This window comes from Taeniopygia guttata, chromosome 1A (genome assembly GCF_048771995.1).
Source record: "Taeniopygia guttata chromosome 1A, bTaeGut7.mat, whole genome shotgun sequence".
Taxonomy (NCBI): domain Eukaryota; kingdom Metazoa; phylum Chordata; class Aves; order Passeriformes; family Estrildidae; genus Taeniopygia; species Taeniopygia guttata.
In genome coordinates this window covers 31,849,629-31,871,663 of record NC_133025.1, presented here as the reverse complement: position 1 = coordinate 31,871,663, position 22,035 = coordinate 31,849,629, and the positions used below count along the sequence as shown (strand labels likewise).

The 22,035-nt window shown below is 42.0% G+C and overlaps 1 protein-coding gene across 1 annotated transcript in view; it reads left to right on the top strand.

Moving 5' to 3' along the window:
- The window catches only part of PPM1H (protein phosphatase, Mg2+/Mn2+ dependent 1H), a 131,010-nt gene extending 113,154 nt beyond the window's left edge, over positions 1 to 17,856 (top strand). Inside the window, exons 9-10 of the mRNA XM_030258856.4 lie at positions 6,857 to 7,008; positions 12,976 to 17,856. Of these exons, the coding sequence (XP_030114716.1) occupies positions 6,857 to 7,008; positions 12,976 to 13,123 (300 nt within the window). The 3' untranslated portion in view covers positions 13,124 to 17,856. The remainder of the gene's footprint in view (positions 1 to 6,856; positions 7,009 to 12,975) is intronic.
- Positions 17,857 to 22,035: the final 4,179 nt, after the last annotated feature.

The following is a 22,035-nucleotide window of genomic DNA, read 5'->3' as shown; positions in this document are numbered from 1 at the left end:
GAGAATGTACACAGCCTGGTGTGGTCCAGGAGAGCTCAAAGGGTCTCACTTGGACTCACTGTTTGTAGGGTTGCAAGACAGTTGGCTTTAGCCATAGTAATTTTCCATTCTTGCTGCAATTTGGGTGGTAACTTTCTCTGAAAGTTTGATAACTTTGTTATAATGTTGTTCCATTTGGGTTGTTATTCAGGCAAGAATAAGTTTCCAAGGCTGTTTGAAAAAAAAACAGGAGCTTGTTAGACAGCAGAAGTTCTCAGGAGAAGACAATGCTTCTGATAAGCTTGAGAGAAGCTCAGCCCAGGTGCTGTTCATCAAGGCCAAGGCCTGACAGCATTTCTGAGATCATAGTCTGGCCTGAGGAAGGACAGGGAGGAAGGATGCATCACCACAATTCACCCCACAACTAAAGATGATCTGGTTTACTCCACAGAGTGGCGGTGTGGTGCCCTCTCGCCTCTGTACCTATAAACAGAGATGTAGAATTTATATATGTTTATATTTATTATATATAAATTATATAGTAAAATTCCAATTATAAAAATCAAAATTTTAAAAGTGCTGAGAGAACCCAGCCCTGAAGAAAAGAGGGAGATCTACAGACAGCCCCTTCTTCATGTTTCCTTGCTATCATCTGTGTACTTTCCCCCTTTGGGTGTGTGGTATCCCTCACTTGAGACCTGCTCCTGTTCTCCTCAGCCAGGCAGGCAGGAACTCTGCCCTCATCACTGTGATGGATTTAATGCCAGAAAAATGATGCAATTCTACCTATTTATTTTTCTTTCTGGCTTGCTGAGATCCAGTGTTTCTGGGGTACATAATGGCTGCAGCACAGCATCCCAGCAATATCATCTCTGCCAATTGCTGCCGCAGTGTTTGTGTATGTCTATAAACCAAAGCTTCTCATGGGCTTTTCTGATTTGTGGGGAATGTGTCTGTACATGTTCAAATTCTGGAATGTGGCATCCAGTTCGTATGCTAGCCACGTTTCAGGATCTCTTAACTGCTTTGCAAAAGGGAAGCAATATTGGCTTTGTTTCCACATCCTCTTCACAGCTAAATTCAGCAGAAATATATGAGGGCAGGAGGAGGAAAGACAGAGCAGCAGCCACCTTTATTTAGAGATATTGGCAAAAAAAACCCTGAGTATTATTATGAAATAGCATATGCTCCAACTTGCTTTCTATTGCACCTCCTCCTTGTAATCATGTCTTCCTTCTCTTCCCAGAGAGAGACCCAGTGCTTTAACTCCTCATGTTTTTCCCTGACTTGTTCTGTCCAAACATGGGCAGTGTACCTTGCACAGAAACCAGTATTAAGAAACAACACCTTTATTCTGCCATCTGGGAGGCTTGGCACTCAGAGGTAAAGGCAGTGGTGTCAGGCAGCAGTCATATTTGGTTCTTGTGCAGCATGGGATTTTGAATTGTTTATATAGAGGTAGGGAAGTGAAATGCATGGTTTCCAGACCTGGAAAAGGGGAGACACGGGAAATTAAGGCACAGAGTGAATCGTGACAGAGGGAAGATCCAAGTCCTCTGGCTTCTGTTTTTGTGCCATAATTGCAGTGTTCTTTCTCAAGTAAGGGGCAGTGTGGTGAGTTTTCTGAACATTTTACTTCCAGCGTGACAAAGCTCTGCCATATGCACTGAAATTTAGCTCAAGGAAAGGTAAACATCCCTGAGACTACATCCAGAAATAGGCATATAATAGTAATTTGAGGGTGGTGTGAAATGATATTTTGACAGAGTGCCAGGTTATGGGAGGAAAAGTCATGCAGCCAAGACTGACAAATGTAATCAGTATTCACTGGCTCAGCTGTTATGAGACCAGATTTGGAGGACTTCTGCAGGTTGGTGAGCTCTAGAGATTTGAACGTTTTATAATGAACTGGAGTAGCACAAAGCAGGCAAGCCATGGCTGAGGCTCTCTGGCATGGAATTAAATATTTATTTTTCATAATGGAACAGTTAATTTCAGCAGGAAAATCTGCTTTTCAAAACTTAGAGAGATCTTGTTGCAGATGAAAAGCAGAATTTCATCCCAAAATTTTTTGAATGGCAGCTCAGCTATTTGGTGGGGAAAGATGTGGCTCTGATGGCAGCATTTGGCCCTTGCCAGCAAGGAGCCCAAAGCCAGCCATCAGAGCAAACGATAAGAAGGTAATGAAGAAGAATTTTGGTTATTCCATAGTGTTTGTAAAATCTTTCTGACAACTCCACAAATATGTCCAAGGCGCCTGTTTAGAGTCACATCTGCCTTCTGGAGAAATCCTCAGGAATTATGCCATCAAAAGGAACAAGTAAGGCAAATACATAGAGAAGCACAGTATGATCAAAGGGAGTCAAAGTAGTTTCAGGAAGCAAACATCACACTTAAGTGGCTTCAGGTCCTTGAGGTTATGTCTACAAGAGAATTAAAATAATAATAATAAATACAGTTGATGCTCTTGTATGAGCACTTTGATTCCTCAGGAAACATTTGAGAAACTTGTGCATCACAGGTTATTAATATAAAAGATATGAAGCTACAGACAAAGTGGAAAGTTGGCACAGTGCACTGGAAATTGGCTAACGGGCAGGAAACAAAGGGTGGCAGTAAAATGCTAAAAGGAGATTAATTGGTGAATGCTGCAGGGAGCAGTGTTGAGACCCACTTTTTATTATTTACATATAAATTGCATGGAGAGTGGTATTGAAAGATCTCATCATTTGCCAGGAAAGCTGCACTGGATAACACTGCGCATAAAAGGGATGATACAATTAAGAAAGGGCTTAATTTATTGAAGTAGCTGGGTTGATCAATAGTGCAGGCGAGTGAATGCAGGCTGTTGTTTAGCTGGAATCCCCGGAGGCCGGCCACTGAGGAGCACCTCAGGTGGCTGCAGGCTCGCATGTCACTCTGTTGTGAGTGGTTTTCCAGCCACAGGGACTCACGTTGGCTGCCTCTTAAAAATAAACCTGGCCAACGAGGCACAGCACCTTCACAGGGCTGCCGTGGCCCTTTGCAGCAGCCAAAGGCAGGGTTTGTCTGGTGGGTAGATCTGTTTGAAATGTAAATAAAAACCATCTCACCTGTTTGTTCATTGTTTGCCCAGAGCAGTTTTCTCAGTGCTCTTGACTGCATGTAGGTAATATGTAATATGAGAAACAAATTATTGAAGAAGGATGTTATTTGACAAACTACATAATGCATGTTCAGAAAGATGTGTATGACTATGGGCTCTAGTAGTGTGTATCCACTGTTACCTGTCAGCAGATCTGTAAGCACTAGTCAGGTTAGGTTGTATTATTCTATCTGTAGGATATAAGGGTAACCCAGTGCTTATTACTGTGGCTTCATGGCTAGCTGTGCTGCTGAGGTTTCTTTTAGTTTTTACATTTTCTAGTTGCTAACGTCAAGTTCAGCTAGTTAACTGGTCAGCTACTTTACGTCAAAAAGACATGAGCAGATGGGAGAAGTATGGTGACCAAGCCTGGCTCCTTCCAGGGCTGCCCTGATACTCCAGAGAGATAAATTTAAAGAGTGAGAAACTCACTCTTCACAGAGAAGAGGCTAGTAGGCTGGAGGGAGTTGCTAAGAGGGCTCCTCAGGACATTGTGGGAGGCCAAGGACACAAATTCTGTGGGACACTCTCAAAAGTGACATCTGGCTGCAGAAGCAGTGATTCACAAGGAAAAGACTGAAGATTCAAGATGGCATTGTTAGGAAATTTGTCAAGGGTGTTGCACCAGTTAAGGAAACATCTGCACTGCCAGTCATTGTCCAGCCAGCTGTCACCTGAAGGAGCAGGGTTCTGCAATGCTGCTTTACCGTGTGAACAGCTATGCACAAACTTGTGTCACAGACAGAACTTTCCTTAAACCTTACTCTTTACTTTCCTGAAATACAGCTACAGGAAGGAGGCAGTCATTGGGAAGGTTTACTCTGGAATCTAAAAACATAAAATAGTCATTTTCATTGCAATCATTAAGCTGGTTTTGGTCACATAAGATTTAAAAGGCTGTGGGTTCGTTGCTGTTGCAGGCACTTAGGTGATTCCCTGGATGACTCCTCATACTTCAAAACTGTGGCGCATCATACTGTCACATTTTTTGTACAGTGTGCTGTGGGTGCTGCACAGTGTGGGATGTATGTGGAGCGGGTGTTCAGTGAGCCCTGCTGGGCTGAGCTTCCATTCCACGTGCCCAGCTGCTGCTGCCCAAGAGCTGCCTGTGTGCCTCCAGGAGCTCTGCTGGGACACTGCTCCAAGCCCAGCTGAAGGCACAGGGCACTTCTGCAAGAGACCCTCATTGACCCAAGGAAGAACTAGAACAAAGGTGCTGGCAGAAGAGTGAAGGGTTAGGAGCTGGTTCTTTCTGCAGCTGGACATGGCAGTCTGTGGACATAACTTGACCCTGCAATAGACTGGACAGCTGTAATTCATTTTTTGTCAGCAACGTATTAGGGCACCTACAGCTGTATCTAAGGAATCCAAGGCAAGACACAAAGAAAGGACTTAAAGTAACTGGAAGGCAGACAAAACTGCATTTCATTGAACCTTTACTTGCATGCCCAGCTGGTCCTTATATGCAACAATTTTGCATTAATTGCCCCAAACTTGTCTCCTGTGACCTTGGCACTCTCTTTTCCTTAGCCTGGGGACTAGCCTAACACCTCACTGTTCTCTGAGGCTCTTCTGATATCTAGTTTCTTCTCAACATTTGCCTTTCTTCTGGAGGTGCCCAGTTCACAAAGCTTATCCTTTTAGGAAATACTGTTCTTCCTAGATTACACAATAAATCAGTGAATGCATTTTTTTTTCCTGTTCCCCTAAAACAAAACATATTCTTGGTAAAATGATCTCTTCTTGATGTTGCTCATGGACTGGCTGCAGGTTGCTTTGACAAGTTTCTTGTCCATCCCAGTGCTGCTCCTCAGTAAGACAAAATGGTTCATTTCAGGAAGATTCCAATCAGTGGTGCATAGTTTTGCTTTCCTACATTCTTCCCCACCTAAGCTGCAAAAATGGCTCCTGTGATGTAATGTATCTTTTGCCTCAATTGGGATGTGCTTTTCCCAGCACAGATGTTTGAAGCTTGGTTAGCCCTACCAATGGCTTAGTGCTGAGTGCTTCCCTGAGCATTAACTGTGATGCTTTCTCAAGTATTTACTGTTCCCCAAGAGATCTGACCAGAACATGTGCTGTATATTGATGGCTGTGTTGGCCAACTCAGCCTCCACACCTCAGTGATTTCTGAGTTGCAACTGTGGGCTGTTAAGGCTGAAATAAATTCTGGGAGACAGGAGCTATGACAGCTACTGATTTCTGTACAATAAGCTTGAGATGAGATCTGTCCTGCATATAGGGGTCTTTTCTATATTCCCACTCAAGTCTGAATAAGCAGATAAGCTCTAATGAAGAGAGTATCTTGCCTTGAATTTAATCCTCTCCAAAGTCCTTATTCAGCTGCTACTTTAGATAATGAAGTGAAGGTTACATTTTACAAATGACCTTCTTGTGCTTTTGAGTGAAGAGCAAACTGGTAAGGATTAGCAGTAAGATCTAGGTGATTTTTAATTTTTTTTTTTCCTCTGGTACTGGTTGAAGTCCCATAAAAGTGTAATTACATTAAAAGGTCCAGGAATTTTATATGCATTGCCTGCTCCATGGCTCCTAAGGGGAAAGTGCACCATGAGGGAGAATAAAGCAGCTCATGTTTTCTTGTTATGCCCAGTGCTTGTCCTGACTAACTGCTGTTAGTGGGGTCCAGGACTGGAGCAGGGTGCATGATGAGATGCACTGTTTCTGAATTTCAGTACAGGTGATCCTTCCCTCCTGTCTGCCTTGCCGTGGTTGTTATAGTTCTTTCAAACTGTGGTGTTGCTGTGATAATTAAAGTGCACTGGGGGTGCTTCCTAATGGCTCCCCATCACAACCTGGGAATTGCAGGCATTTCTCAGCTGGAGTACAGCATGTGCTGGAAGGGGAGTTACACCAAGCTAAAGGCTTGTTTTAAAACACTTTCTATGGCCTTTGCTTGCATTCTGGCTCAGCTGATGGCCCTGCAGCAACCCCCACTGTGACTGCCTCCACCACTCTCAGCCTCCCTGGGAAGAGGATGCTGGAAGTTGTTTAAAAGGCAGGGTGTGAAGAGATGCCAGCAGTGATCAGCCTGACTAGGGCTGCAGACATACAAATTGAAGTCAGTGGATATTTTAATAGTGCGAATAAGCTTCACTTTTGTACAGATCCTGAATTGGTCTGTAGCTACTGAAATGCTTACAGATACATGTGACTGAGCAGTTTTTCTGCATTTCATGGAACTACTCACTTGCTCAGACAAAACTCAAGTGCAGCAGCTGCCTCAGGTTTAGGAAAATGAATGCACTGCTGGCTGTCACACAGGCATTGCCAAACATGCAATCTGGCAGGCTTAAATGGATCAGGACAAATAGTGAAAACAATTATTTGTGAATATTTTATTAGAAAATATCAAAAATTCATCAAATAAATTATTCAGCTTCCATATGACTAGTCCTGCCAATGATAGGGAGGAGCCTCATGCACTGAAGCCAGGCTGCTGAGTGGGGGAGGCTTCAAGTGCTTCTGGCATCAGGCCGCACAGCGCCTTTGAGCCTGGTTTTGGAACACTTGCATCCATCCCGTCTGGGGTTAGCACCTGAGCCACACTGAGCTGCAGCAGGAAGGGTTGCTATGTGGAGGGCTGAATTGGAGACAGACTCTGCCAGTGCCATGGGAGATTATGTCAGCGCCCTGTCTGAACCTGATAAACTCACAGCCAAACTCAGCAATGTTTCACAAACAGGTCTGACTGTCACCTCCTTGATGAGTGTGCCTTGGGTTTTTTTCTTTTAGGTGCGAGTCTATGACCTCCTGCAGTATGAGCATGGGCCAGATGATGTTCTGATCCTAGCTACTGATGGACTCTGGGATGTGCTGTTAAATGAAGAAGTGGCAGAAGCTGTCACTAACTTTCTACCGAACTGTGACCCTGATGATCCCCACAGGTTTGTGCTCATCCCCAATTTTCTAGCTTCGCCATAGAAGAGCACTTTCTGGTAACATATTTTTGTAGAAAGTATGATATGAGTAACATTTGGGAAATATGCAACATTTACAAGAAGACATTTTTATGGGTTGGACAGAACCTGTAGAGGTAATGTGAGCAAATGTGAGAGTTGGAGCAGGGACTCTTATAACTCAGAGATGCCTGCCTTCAAAGGAGTAGGTGTGGGATCGCAGTATTGTGGAATGGGATCCATTCTGTTTGCTGTGTGAGGTCCTGTGAAAACTGTAGGAGGCTGGGGTCTTGGAAGAACATGGCAACAAGTCTCTCCTCTAAGCAAGCCCATAACACTAAAGATTGTTTCTCAAAATGACATCCTCAACATCTCCCTCTCTCTCTCGCTGTGTATGTATATAAATACTGCACATTGTGGTTTCCACTCTTTCCTAGTCATGATGTGACCTTTAAGCACACCTTCCATAGAGGATGCCCAGTGCTACCAGCTGCAGGACAGGTGTGGTGACAAAACAGGTGGAAGGTCTGACTTGTATTTCATTTAATTAGATCCTGCTTCATTTAGTCATTTTAATCTACCTCATGCTCTTAATTTTGCTATCTTTATCACATCTTAGATTATCCGTTTCTGTCCTTAAAACATATCATCATGCAAACAAACAAGTTCCCAAACAACCATCTAGAGGCTTTCTGCCTTGTGTGAGTCCATAGGTGAGTCTGCTACTGAGTTCGGTGACACTGTGAATTAAAACATTATGCCAGAGATCAGAAGTCCCTTGCTTGTAAATGGGACTGTGAAAGTAGAAAGAGCTTTATTTGTTCTTAGGGACTGTTCAGGAAGGGAAGTGTGTGTTGCTAGTGAATTTAGGGCCGTCTACCACTGTGTTCTGCCCTTGGCTGAGAGCAGGGGAGAGAGATTTTACACATCCCCAGTTGGTCTTTGGAAAGTGGAATTTCAGAAATAGCTAAGACCCGTCTCAAAATGCTTGCTGTTTCTCATATTCCTAAGTGGTCATTTTTATAGGGTCAGCCCTGTTCATCCACAAACAAGATAACTGGGTATGGACACCTTGACAGTGACTTCAGTTTTAAAGGGAGAACACCTTCAAAATAACTCAACAGCAGTATTTTCTTGCCCTGACACTTGAAAATATGAAATGCAAGAAGAGGTTTTGCTGCAGTCATCGGGAGAATGGATGATTATTGTGAAGCTGCAACTACATATTTTGACTTTGCCTATCTCCTTATGCCAAAGATGAGATGTGGTATGAATGACAGCCCCAAGACATCTCTACTTCAGCAAGACATGCAGCTGTCTTGCCCTCTCTCTGGCAAGCTATCAGACAGGATCAGCTGTGGGCATCTGGCAGTGTGCTATGCAGATGTGCCACTAATTTAAGGTAGGGGGAGATGACCTATCCAGTTGACTTTCAGTTATTCCTTGGCACCATTCAGAAATGCTATGGTGCATTTGTTCTCATTCCTGCACCCTTCAGATTCTTGCAGAGGCACCTGCAATACCTCTGTCCTGTTCTGTCTCCATTCTCATCTAGTATTTGGGAAAGGTTGGCCCTGCCTTCCATCCTCACCAGTCCCATCTGTTGAGGATACGGTCAGGGTGTGTTATGTCTATCTTGTTCCTTTTGGTCTTTACTAAGCTGATGGTGATGGCCACCATGATTGCTGCAGTAAGAAGCAGGATTCTTCAACTTCTTTGACTTGTTAGGTGAGTTATTTCATCCATTATAGAACACTCAGAGCAATGAGAGACACTAAAGGAAAATTGTATTTTCTTTGGTTTGATTTAGATTTTCTCATACTGGTTTAGTAATTGTGGGGGATTAGTCACTGTTTGTGCCAGCGTGAGTACCACACATTCCAGAGCTAAGCCTGCTGTTTATAACTTAAAACAAACACATTTATTGGTGTTTGACCTACTGGTCTTTGAATGGACATCTGAATTGTAAATAAATTGGTTATTTTAAGCAACTTTGTGCCAGATCGTTTAGAGGCTTACAAATAGTGAGGGCAAGACATTTCTCATGCCAGCATGCAAAAGGTAATTAGAGCAGTCCCTCATATAGTTTACAATGATATTTATGAAAATTACCTTTGTGGAATTGCTCTTGCTGTTTGGTTGTAAAGAATATTTAAAGGTCTTAAGGCACTGTGTGAGAGGTTCTATGTAATTATTTCACAGTGGTCTAAATGAGGTATAGCTAATGAATTTACTGTAGCATTCCAGCTCAAGCTGTGGAGCTGCATTCATTGCTCTCACTAGTCAGTGACAGAAAAATCTCCTTTGCAGTGTATAAATGTGTTGTTTAAAGAAAATGTTATCCCAGAAAATGTCGGGTTCTGTGATGAGTCCAGTGACATAATCTGGGGTGAGGTGAACAGTCGAAAATATCTCTAGCGATGTAGAAAACTTGTCAGAATGTAAGAGAATTGCATTCTGGGTTTGGCAGTGCTGTGGTCTTCAGGAGAACCAACCTGTGGAGCAGTCTCTGGATCCACCTGACCCAATAGCCTACTTATTTCCTGACAGCAGCATATTAGAAAAGAGAAAAAAAAAACCTAGAGAGGATTTTAGAGCTGCAGAGTACTTATCTGTTACATAATTAGCTCCCTGCGAGACCAATATCCCTCCCATTTGAATTAGAAGTCACTTTATAGCCTGATGGGTAAGAGCTTACAGCCCTCAGCAATGCTCTTGGGACTCTCTCCTGGTGGTATTTACTGTATTTGTTGCCCACATAAGAAACATTTCTGAGTTCTAGCAAACATAGTATGTGCCTGGACGTCTCCCAAGTGCGGGGAGAGCAAAGTCCTCAGGTCTCTCTTTATCCAGCCATGCAGATGCAGCCTCAGGGGGTTTGGGCACACACTTGTTTATAGAACAGTTCCTGTGTGAGGGCTGTGATGGAGTGAAGAGGCTGGGATGGAGCAGGATTTCTTAACCAGCTCATTTCTTATGGGTATTGTGGCAGATGAGCATTACGGGGCTCCTAGTGAAGGACAGGTGGCAGTACCACTGGTGCTGTCCATACATCAGCTCTCTGAAGAGGTATGAAGATGGAGAACTGTGACTCTTTGTCAGCTTCCTTCAGCTGTATGTATGCACATTTATTCCTGACCTTGGGAATCTTTTATTTCTCATCCTTCCTTTTGTCGTTTATTGTCCCCTCATTTTCCCTCTCACAATCACTAGAGATTTATGAGGATGCTGAGGAGCTCCTCCACCTCTGCTGGGTGTGAGGAGATAAGAAGCTGCTCAGACAGCAGCACGATTCCCCCACTGTCACCATTTCTCCTTCAGTACTTCCACTGATCAATACAGAAAGCTTTGGCATAAGAAAAAAACCTACATATATTTATTCTTAAAACACAAAAGTTGTATTCCAGCAAGGGTATTTATTAGGAGGAAGTGGATACTTTAAAACTACTTCAGCAGTTCTCTAATGCTGTCTCAACAGCTGTATCCCAATTTCACAGCACTGGAGAATAAAACATTCAGTAATGGACTGCTGCTGCTATTCATATCCAGGTACAAGAGACTCACCCTATCTTTTCTAGTGCCAAGTTGAACAGCATTGCTTCAATTCAGCTCTGCACAGGAGAGGAATACTTTACTTCACTACTGCCTTCACCTGTTCCTTTTTCTTTGCTTCATTGTGCGGGTTTTCTTGAATATTTCACGGTTTGTCTGCAACAAAATTTCTTGTTTATTAAAACTCCTTTTTTTTAATCTTCCCCTCTCCAAACATTCAGCAGCAAAAGCCAAATACAATCAAAAGCAATACTCATTCCTTTGTGCTCCTTAGATGTGGAGAGTCCTTGTTAATTAGAAAAAGCAAGAAGGCAAAGTTTTCTTGCAGAATGATGGGTGTTTCCTAAGTTCTGACAATAGCTGAGAAATCTTTGGGAAATATGTTCTTGCCAAAATTCACTCAGCATCAGACATGCTGTGAATAAATATTTCAGTTTCTTGCTTGCCACGTGGAGTCCTTTTGTTCCCTCGCCCGGCATCTGATTTGAGAACTGAGGAGTGCAAGTATGTATGTTTGGGTTTTTTCCCCTTAAAAAACATGATTTCATGTTGCGTTAGGACAGTAAGGCAATGCTTCTTGTTACATCCTGATGTTCTAACTGGAGGTTATGGCACAGACTGATCTCAGAACATGCGGACAGTGCATGTGTGTATGCAAGCACGTGTGTTACATTTCATGTCTTTGGGCCCTTCTTTTACGGCTGAAGTAAATCATTTGTCAAAACTAGTGAGGCCTGGAAATTTTATCACTCAGTACCATTAGGAACAGTGGGTGCATTGCAGCTGTAAAAGATTACTACATTACTTGAATTTGGTATCAGGCCTTTTGAGTAGTCAAGCACTGGTTCATTTGCATTGAAGAAATCTTTCTAGTAGAGCAAATATATCTACTCTTGTTTCAAAAGAGTCCTCTGAGTTCAAGGCATCAAAACTCTAGGCACAGAACACAACTGGGATGGGTTTTTTCTTCTGTTATCCCCAGAGACTGAGTAAAGTCTCTATGATAGAAATTACAACCTAATAAGGAATTCTATGGTGAAAAGTTCAAAGGTTAGAAGAGTCCTGGGTAATTGATAAACCTAAACACACACACAGTGCTTCTGATCAACAGAGATATTGTTTTTTCCCTTTCTACAGATGAGATCTGGGCAGATAATTTCTGCTCAAGGATCCTTCCTAGAAAAGGGGATATTGAAATGCAAACCCTTCTCGTCCTCTTTGGTTTTGTAAACACAGAGGTGTGCTTTAGTTCTAGAGGCCTGTGTGTGTGGCTTCATAGAGCCCTGCATCATCCTGGAGGTTGATACTCACACTTTTAATAAAAACCATGCAGAATGGTGGTTTTTTCCTTGTCACTCTTTAAACTATTCAGTTAATTTTAATTATCAAATAATAGAAAAGCTTACCTCCGCCAAATCAAATCCAAAACCTCTTGGCCAGGTGTTGGGCTGAAGTAGTGAAAAACACATGACAGTAGCTGTTCACCTATAATGAGATTTCTTTCAGAGGAAACTTATAAGTGAGTACACAGATGTGTTGATGTAGTAACAGCAGGTAAAGCACTAAGGGAGAACATGACAGAGCACTGTCTATGCACCTTTTGGACTCTGGCACCCTTCTGCCCCCAAGTAGCATGTGGTAGTTTCTCAGGACAGAAAAATAACTCCCATAAATCCAATGCCATTCGGCCCAGCACAGGCTGGAAGTTTTGAAGCAATGTGAAACTTGGTATTTCACTAAATTAAGCACTTGACCACTCACATTCATGCAGTTTTCACTGAACTCATAAATGTGAAAGAACTGTGGGACTCTGTTAATTTGATCATATTAACTGTAAGTTTCCTTTTCTAGTTTCAGAATAAAAGAGATTTAAAAGTAATTCCTATGATCCAGAAAACAGACAAGTTAGTCTTTAAGTGAAATTTGGATTTTATTTTTATGGTCTTTTACTTGCTATCAAATTACTTTCTTTGTTACAGTTCATTTCTGAAATAGTTGAGGCATGTTTAGTTGAGCACTTCAGGTGTGTCAGTGAACAAATGTGTAGTTTTCAACAAGTAGTGTTATTGGAGTCCTTAATTTTTCAGACTACTACCAGAAAGCAAATTTGTTAAGGCAAGTGTGTTTAATATTTTGATGAAGCCAGGCACTAAGAATGGCCCGTGACTTTTGATCAAGTGGTGCCTGCCAAATAGCTCTACATTCTTACTCAGGAACTGTCACTGAACTGGAAGGAGTTGCTTTGTGCATATGCGATAGTTTGTGTTTCTCCTGCCTGCTTCTAAAACACTGGGAAGCATGTCTTGGTAGGCCACAGCTTTAAATCTGGCAGGCAGCAGGCTGTGCAAACCCACTTTGCTGACGGAGACAACCCTCCCTGGCTGTACTGTGCCTTTTCCACAGGTACACGCTGGCGGCGCAGGACCTGGTGATGCGAGCCAGGGGAGTGCTGAAGGACCGGGGCTGGCGGATATCCAACGACAGGCTGGGCTCTGGAGACGACATCTCTGTCTACGTCATCCCTTTGATCCACGGGAACAAACAGTCATGAAAGGAGCACCAAGAGTCGTTATAGGATGGGGATCTTTTTGGGAAGGGCCTGTAAGAGACAATAGGTTTTTGGTGGTCTGACCAGGACACTTCCAATTGATATAATCTAGTCAAAACTAATGCTGGACGAGTATTTTTCTGCCCAAAAGGTAGGGTTCTGCACATACACTGTATATGATTAAAGATAACCCTTAGGATTCCAATTTCCCTACAAAAATGGTTTTGGTGCTTAACAGGAATGGGATTTAAATGCTGCTAGCATATTATAAATTCTGTCATCCCTCTAGGTGGGGTGGGGAATTAATTTTTTTTCTCAGTTTACCATGTAGCTTGGAAGAGCCATTTCAGTTGTTGAAGTAGAAGTGGGTATCAGATGCCGAGGAGGCTCCTGAAATCTACCCCCAAATATTCAGAAAGGGGCTTGGGTCACATCTCATTTAAGCATATAGATATACATATATGAGACTCAAGCATTTTCTTTCAGAAAGTTGTATTTATGACTTACCTATGGACAACTTAAACTTGTGTAATCCTTTGAGCCCCATTTTCCTCTCCTGTCTCTTCTTCAGTAGACTGTACCTCCTGTATTTTAGTAGGAAAACTGAAACTGGTTTCAGTGTAACTATGCCTGTTTACTGCAGCTAAAAACAGTCACCTGCAAAGTTTTCCAGGAGAAATAAGTCACAGTCCTGTATGGCAGAATTTATTCTGGGGTGAGGAGTTACTTGTCAAGATTTCTTGTTGTGTGTATACCATGATTATACAGAGCATGCAAACTCAACTTTATGTGATGTTTACCTGGAGGCTGTAGTTTCTTTGGGATCAGAGATTTACATTCATTGGATGGTTCTGCCTGCTTATCCTGTTGAAAGGATCCCTGACCATAAAATTTTTCCATCAGTTGAGATTTAGTAAATTTGTTTGGGCTCCTGAGTGTGTTTTCAGTTGGACTTTTATTTGAAGTAGTAGTATTGCTCTCATTAGCAATTTGGATACACAGACAGTGATCTATTTCAAAGGTGTTTCAGTTCTTCCTGCCTCATCTATTATTCAGTATACCTTTGCCTGCTTGACTGTGGTGATCAGAAAGGGACAGCTTAAAACTTTCTTTCCTCTTGGCATTGAGAATTGTACTCAATGATCACAAGATGACTGTGATAGATACAAGCCCTTGGCTTGCTTCAGATCTTTTCTTAGCAGTGATAATTTAAATAAATAAAATTTGTGTAAAACATTTTTGACATGAAAGCCAGGAGAGAAACAAGTGAAGAAGTTTGCAGTGTAACCTGGCTGCCTAGTCCATGCAGGCAGCTCTCTTACTTCACTGGCAGGAATTTAAGAGAAAACAAAATCAGAAAGTTCTAGCATGCAGGCAGGTATATTGGCTGGGGAGCTAACTTACACCTGATTTGTGCCCAGACCACATTGGTGTGGAGCTGTTCATCTGGTTTGTACTTCTTCGATAAGAAAAAAGACTGAGAGCTGACATCATTGTAGGGCACTGACTAGGGAGCTCACAAATGGTGTGTCCTTTCCAAAAGAGAAGGAAATGCTGTGCCCTTTGCAGGGTTTCTCCTGAACAGGCGTGGCCCAGAGCTTGCCAGTTCTGTAATTTATGATGTGCTGTGTAAACACAGCGCAGCCCGAGTGCAGTGCAGCTGCCCAGATGCTGTATTTGACTGCCTCTGGAAGTACGGTTTGGTGTATTCAAACTACTCTTGCTCCAAATCTCTAGACCCAGAAGAGTTTCAGGATAAAAGCAGGCAATGTGGAGAGTGGAACAGCTCAAGCATTGCAGCAAGCTGCATGATTCTGGCCTGAAAACTGTTCCATGAGTTCCCCAGTGCCTCATGTGATAAAGCTATACAGAATGTAGCTGTTTTGTAGTCTAGAGCTTCAGTATAAATCAATGGCATATCTGATTATGTGTTTTCATTCTTTCTTTCCTGATTTTTTTTCTCTTTACCTCTTTTTCTGTGTGCATCTGGGTGAAAAGAGAGGCTTGGAGTCTAGAATGTTTTTCACATAGCCCCTCATATGTTTTAAAGTTTAAGAAAGAAGTCTTCTCTTGCACTTTTTGGCCTAATAAACTTGTAAACATGCTTTTCATGCTCTGTGTAACTCCTGCTGTCTCTTCACAAATGCAGTTGTGTAGTCCTCTAGCAATTCAGATCCTCTTTGACAAAGAAATTAGTGCTGACAAATCTGGTGAAATCATCTGAACAGCAAAGACGCTGGTGCTTGCTGGTACCAGCTACAAGCCCAGGTCAAATATTTCAGTGCTTATGCACTGTTGGTCTTCGTTTGGTAAAAGTGTCAATGCACATACCAGTTGCTATAAAACCACTGAGTGCAGTGTGGTGGAAATAGATTTCCAGTGTAGCATTTGCCAAAATTTGAAAGTGAAATTTCAATGGCAATGGAAAAGGCACCTTCTCATTCAAGGGTGTTTTTAAATGTACCCCTGAAGAGATGGGTTAGCAGACTGCATGACTTGGTGGGACAAACTGGCAGGTGACTTCTCAGAGCATGATCTGGTGGGCTACTGAATCAGCCTGCACAGTGTTTGCTGTTCATCTGAGGCACTGCCATCCGTCAGGAGCTTCTCTGCAGCAATTGGGCTCAGGCTGAGTTACGTTCATTGTCAGCCCCTCTCCCAGAAAGGGCAGAAATACAGTATCAACAATTAGTATCAATTAATGAATTCTGAGAACTTTAGTAAAAGGTTTTATACTCAGATGTATGTGACTGAAATTATGCTGTGATGCTTTTTGTTTTGCTTTCTTGCAAAGTATCTGTTACATATTTAGGTGCTTGCCTCCCTGGAGTGTCTGGCACATCTGTGATCCATGCAGTAGTACTTGGGCTTTCACTTTTACCTGTTTCAGTAGGAGGTTCTTGCATACCTGAGCTGGGGTCATGCTCTGCTTCAAGGCATAGTATTAATACATATACACACCTAAGGCTCACAGAAACAACAGGCAGGAGTCATTTATTGTGGAGGTATTATGTGAGAAGCAGTAATTAAAGGTACTTCCAATTCCCTTCAAAGGCTGAATTACTTTGCATTGCACAGCATTAGAAAACACTGATGGCAGGGAGGATACCTGGTGCACAGTGCCATTTTTCAGATTCAGGATAGGTACTGCCATGTTCAGACTTGCAGCTGCTCTAGTGCTCAGTGAAGCTCCTAAGTTAGGGACAGCTTGTATCCTCCAACTGAAGCAAGTTAGACACCAAGTCCAAATTTTAGATCCCTGGCATATCATCTTAGTTACTGCCTGATGCCAGCAGTGCTCTGGCTTTTTGCCAGTCTAGTTTCCTGGGTATCCAAAACTGCTACAGCCTCAGCAACAAGGGACCTCAGTCCTGAGTTACATCTGCATTCATATTGCCATTGCACACATGCTCTGCCTGGCCTGTGCAGAGGCACTGCTTAGAAAGTTAGGCAAATTCTTGTCCTTCTTTGGATAATGGCAGGGAAAGGTGCCAGTAAAGGAGTTCCAGTGAGCTGCAGTGTAGGACTGTCTTCTGCTGCCTTGTCCAGTCCCATTTCTAGAGACTCAAAACCAAGAAGCTTTTACCATTCTCCCAGAAATACTGTTGCAGAAAGTAGAACAGCCATTTCAGATATTTTTCACTTACACTACAGCCTAAAATTTTCTTTAATTTTATGAAGAAGGTGGTTAGAAATTTAATTTACACCAGATTATGTAATACACAGCCATCTTTTGGTGCATTAAGACAATACTGCTTCCTTCATGAACACAAAAGTGTCTGAGAGGGCTGCTGTTCAGTGGCCTCACACTGGAGAGTTTTTTTTTTTTTTATAAATTCTAAGAAACAACAGGGCTAACAGACTAAATGAAAAGTGGTCATAATCTGCTGTTAATAGTGAATTTCTATTTGCAGTTACTTCTGTGTTGAAATATGACAAGAGGTTTTGTGAGGTACTGTCAACTCTGTCCCTCCAGGATGTTTCTGAAGAACTGCTCTTGATGTTTGGGCAGATTTTGGCTCTGAACTTCTGCTAGGTTTTTAAAGAACACTACATGCTTTGAGCAAATCTGCTGTGTTTCTTCCAGCCTTGGTGTTTTCCTTTTATTTTACATTTTATGTACTAATACTTTCAGCATTTTTCTATCAAACATGAATGGCAAACCGTGTGAAACTATTGTTCCTCCCAGACATTTTAGGTATGTAAGTAGTTTTCCTCCATGTGTCCTAGATGAAGACTCAGTGATGTGGCTGTCATAGAGAGAGTGACTAAATGATGCTCTATCTGTGCTGCTGTATTTCTACCTGTGATGTACTTGAAGGAGGATGCCCTTCTCCACCTCCATGCTCATTCTGTTTTCTTTTTTTTTTTTAATCCATTGCTGTTGGTGTTCTTTCATAGGTGTCTAATTTTGATTTTTTTTTTTAATACCTGCCACAGTTATCTTTCCTTCAATGGGCAGTTCATCTTAATATCTTGAGATCTGTACAACTGTCTAGGGTTTACATGTCCTGAAGAAAGGAGGACCTGCTGGAGGAAGATGTTTTGGACCAATGTACTTCTGCTTTGTGACTGTGAAATGTTAATCTTTTTGTAACCTAAGAACAAAAAATGTTTAGTAAAGGGATATATTTTGTGTTTTTGAAACTTTTCAGTGCAATGAACAAAAAAGGAGGATACTGAAGAAGTGTATGTGCAAAGTTTTAAAATAAAATTTTAAATTATATATTATATAATCCATCTAGATGTATAGTCATTTTTATTCTGCCTTTGTCATGAACATTCTCTGAGTCTCTTTGTGTGTGTTACTAATCGTGCAATGTGGACAAGTAGCACACTGCTTTACAGGGGAACTGATGATTCACTGACAAAAGTCTGACTCTTGGGTTAGTGAAGTAAATTCCTTTGAGGTGCATTAGTGGATGGGTTGATTTGGAAGAGTTCAGCTGTAAGATAGCTGTGAGAGCTTTGTGCTGCCATCAGATCACGATTCATCACTCACACTGCCAGTTGCCGTGTTCTGACTCAGTGAAGAGCTGTGCAAAGTGATCCAGTACCAGCTCTCTGAGGCACTGGATGCAATTTTGGAAATGACAACATAGTTGGAGTAAGTTTTCCCTCATCCTCGGTTCCTTAGGAATCACTGTCTTAAATTCTACTCTGAGTTTTATGTTCGAGTAAGGGTGAATTCACGCATTACACTGAAGCAAGATCTCATGGTTATTTAGTAACCAAAGGTGCTTTTGCAGGAACTGACACCGGCCTTGCCGTGTGCCAGCACAGCCACGGGCAATGCCCACCTGGGTTGCCAGCAAGAGAATGAGAGCTGGGCATGTATCTACTCATTATATTTTGAAATATTGCATTGAAGCACAAGTGCTTCTCCTGCTTCCTATTTCACCTCGTGCTTAGTAGAAGAGCACTGAAAACATCTGTTCTAGTGCTACTGTGGTTTTTAAAGTGCTGCAGGTGCCCGTTGTATCCACTGAGCACAGTGGAGAGTGCAGGGAGAGGCAATGTGTTACTTACTTTCACTCTTGCTTCACTACTCTTTCCTTAAGTCCTACAGTTTACTACTGTAGTCCGACCTCAGTGTCAAGTTTAAAATTGCTGTGCAAATAAAACTTCAGCACAGCTTTGCCTGGCTTGCTGGTGTCAGCTGAATATTAAGTGCTGGTAGCATGCAGTGACAGGGAACTCTTGCACACCAACTGAACCTAAAGGACCTTATTCTATGTCATTCTTTTGCATTTCCTATGCCATAAATTCTCTAAGCTTGTAGAGCAATTAAGGCTTCTTATTTTAATTTTTTTTAGGTGATTCATACAACTCTTAAAATTTGGACATCAGTTTCTGTAATTCATGTACGCAGTAAGTCAGTGCTTTGCCAAATAATCCATTCATGTGTCCTACTGAATGTGCCCAGTTAACTAAAGTGACATAAGGGAACAATCCCAGTAATTTAATGTATTTTGTACAGTTCTGTAAAACCAAGGCCTGAAATTTTGTTTTCTTAATGTATCCTGGTAGAGCAATGTACTTTCACAGAAAGTTGACTTCTTTATACTTTTACACAGTGGCTTTTTCTGATTCCAGAGTTTCTCTCATGCTTTCCAGGAAGTTTTAGATCAATCAAGGTTTTTTCACATCCTGTTCTTGTTAGGAGGAAGGATGAAGGTTTTTTTTTAAAAAAATCCTCCACTTTGCAAAACAAAGGATGCCAAAACTTTTTGGGGATGTTAAAATAATTTCAGGGGAAATGGTGCTTTGAGGGTGAGATTGTTACAAAAGAGTTTGATGAAGGTAGACTGTCAGAACCCAAAATGTCCCTCAGACATTTTTAGAGGTTCCAGGCCTTGGTCAGAAGCATTTTAGACCCTGGCAAGCAGCTGAAAACAGCTGTGATTTTGAGTTTGAACCATGGAATGAATTACCAACTTTGAGGGTGGAACAAGCAGTCACAGAGTGTTAGATGGTATAGTAAAAGTAGTCACAAATTAGAGGGTAAAATTTTTTAGTATTGTACAGGGGGGTTTTAGCACCTGTACAAGGGGGTTTTTACTTTGTACAGGGGGGTCAGGAGTTCTAAGATGGAGGAAAGTGGACCTGATCCTGTTCTTCCTCCTTCTTCTTCCTTACCTCCATGTTCTTGGTGATGTTGGCATTCACAGATTGGTTTAGAGTAGAAAAGCACATTGTAACATAGATAGTAGGTATTGGGGAAAATCTATAAACATATAACACGTAATATATCATATAAAAGATAGTAGCAGCTTGGGGCGGGGAGAGAGACGACGGAGACACCGGACAGTGAGGGTGTCAGGAGAGTGTGTGCCTCTGCCTGGGCCGCAGACCAAAGCAGCCGCAGCGGGCGAGGACAATCTTTTAGATAACCAGCAATAAACTGTCTTGAGACCGAACAACAAGAGGCTGTGGAGTTTTTCTTTGGAAGCACGGGTTGGAGGAGAGACTTTACCACCACACGAGAGCCCCAAATCAATCCCGGGGTTCTCACAGTAGACAAAATGTGTCTACAGGTAAATAAAGACACATTATTTGGAGACTTAATAATTTAAGAATAATTAATCATAAATTTGAAGCTGTAGCAATAGTCTATGACACTGTCACAAAATGTTAAGGGGAGAGGGAGGTAGCTGCCGCAGAAGAAATAATTTAAGACTGATTATTTAGATGTGTAGATAGATAAGATGGCTGAACCTTCATGAATTTGAGGCCACCCAATATTAGAATTACATTATTTTGTTATGTTTTAGTGCATAATTTCTCAGCCTCTAAAGAGTCAAAGTATCCCTCATCGTGACCGCAAGCGTTTATTCCCTTAAGCAACAGAAATCAATCCCTCATAGTGTTCTGCTGCCAAGATGGCACACAACCAGCTGTAATGGTCTGGTGTTTTTCATGAGCTTCTCAGTCATCCCTGGATTTACAAGCCTGTTGGTTGGGTGTTGTGCTTGTCTGTAGTAATGCAAGGACTTTCCCAACAGACTGGACTCAAATAGAGTATCTTTCGAGCATCTATGTGGTGGTATTTTTCCTTCCTTTTCTCTGCTTACTGTGCTCCTCTCACATTTAAAACATTCTGGAGTAGTTGACTGGTGTTTGAGATGAGCCACTGTGTCCCTGGCCATCCACCTCCTCCCACCACTTACTTCCTGCAGGTGCTGACAGCGAGAGCATCACCAGTAATGCAGGAATGCTGGTACCTAAAGGGAAGACTCATAGAAGGGGAAATGGTTTTTTCATTATTCTAACATTGTTCATTACCTCTAATTTAAAACTTACATGCCTGTAATATTTTAATTCTCCAGTTTGAAAGGGGAAACTTTAATGGTCTTTAAGTTGGTTTTAGACGGCTCAGCTTTTTGGATAATTGTTACCCCAGTTCTTTGGCTCAGTTATTCTCCAGGAAAACTACTCTTCCTTGGCAAATTAAGAGCTGTCTGGAAAATTCAAAGGTTGTCACACAAGCTCAGATAGATCATTTATCTTCTCATATGATAGTCATTGTGTATTTCTGTAATTGCTATAACTTTCTGAGGACTAAGCAAAGAAACCTGAAATTTTGCTGGTTTTGCTTTAAAAGGGTAAGACTTAAGAATATGGAAATTCTGCAAGATATCCATGAGTAAAACCACAAGAAAAGATCCTGCTTTCCCATGAGAGTTACTGTGGAAGACAAATGACTAGGCAGTCACCTTATGAAATGGCACAAAATGTTCCTAAATAGAGACCATTTCTCTGCCCAGTATAACATTCAAGAAAACTCAAGGATGTAAAAGCAGCTGACAGCCCTGCAGTCATTTCAGTCTATTCAGAGTTTAGACTGACCCTGCCCATCCAGATCTCTTAAATGTGTATTAGTTTAATTTTTAATCCTGCAGCCCTTTGTGGCAGATGTGGGCTGAGGCAGCTGTGTCAGGGTACAGTGCAGTATCACAGCACGTACTGGGATGGGCAAGAGGAGACAGGGAGAAGCCAAACCCAGTTGCAGTTATCCAGGATCTAGAAACAGACAAACCAGTTATTTAAAGAGGGAATTGCCAAGGAATGTACAAAGAGCAGGGGATTTCTGCAGCCATGAGCTGTTTAGGCCTTAATTCTGAAAAATCCTCTTGTCCCCATGTTGTGCCTATTTACTTTCATTCCTGGGTTGGTACCACAGCTAATTGCACCAAATGTCTTATTTCTTAACATCCGCCAGCTTTCCCTAGAGCTTTGTCTGCCAAATGTCAACTGCATCTCATCTAGCTGAGATCAAGGTACTCCACGAACAAGCTCATAATACAAAATTCTTATGCTGCATTTTCTGAGGCCTGTGTTCACTATGCTCCCAATTAAAAAAATAAATTTACTTTTTTGGTCTTTGCACCCCCTCTTAGACCTTGTTTTTTGCC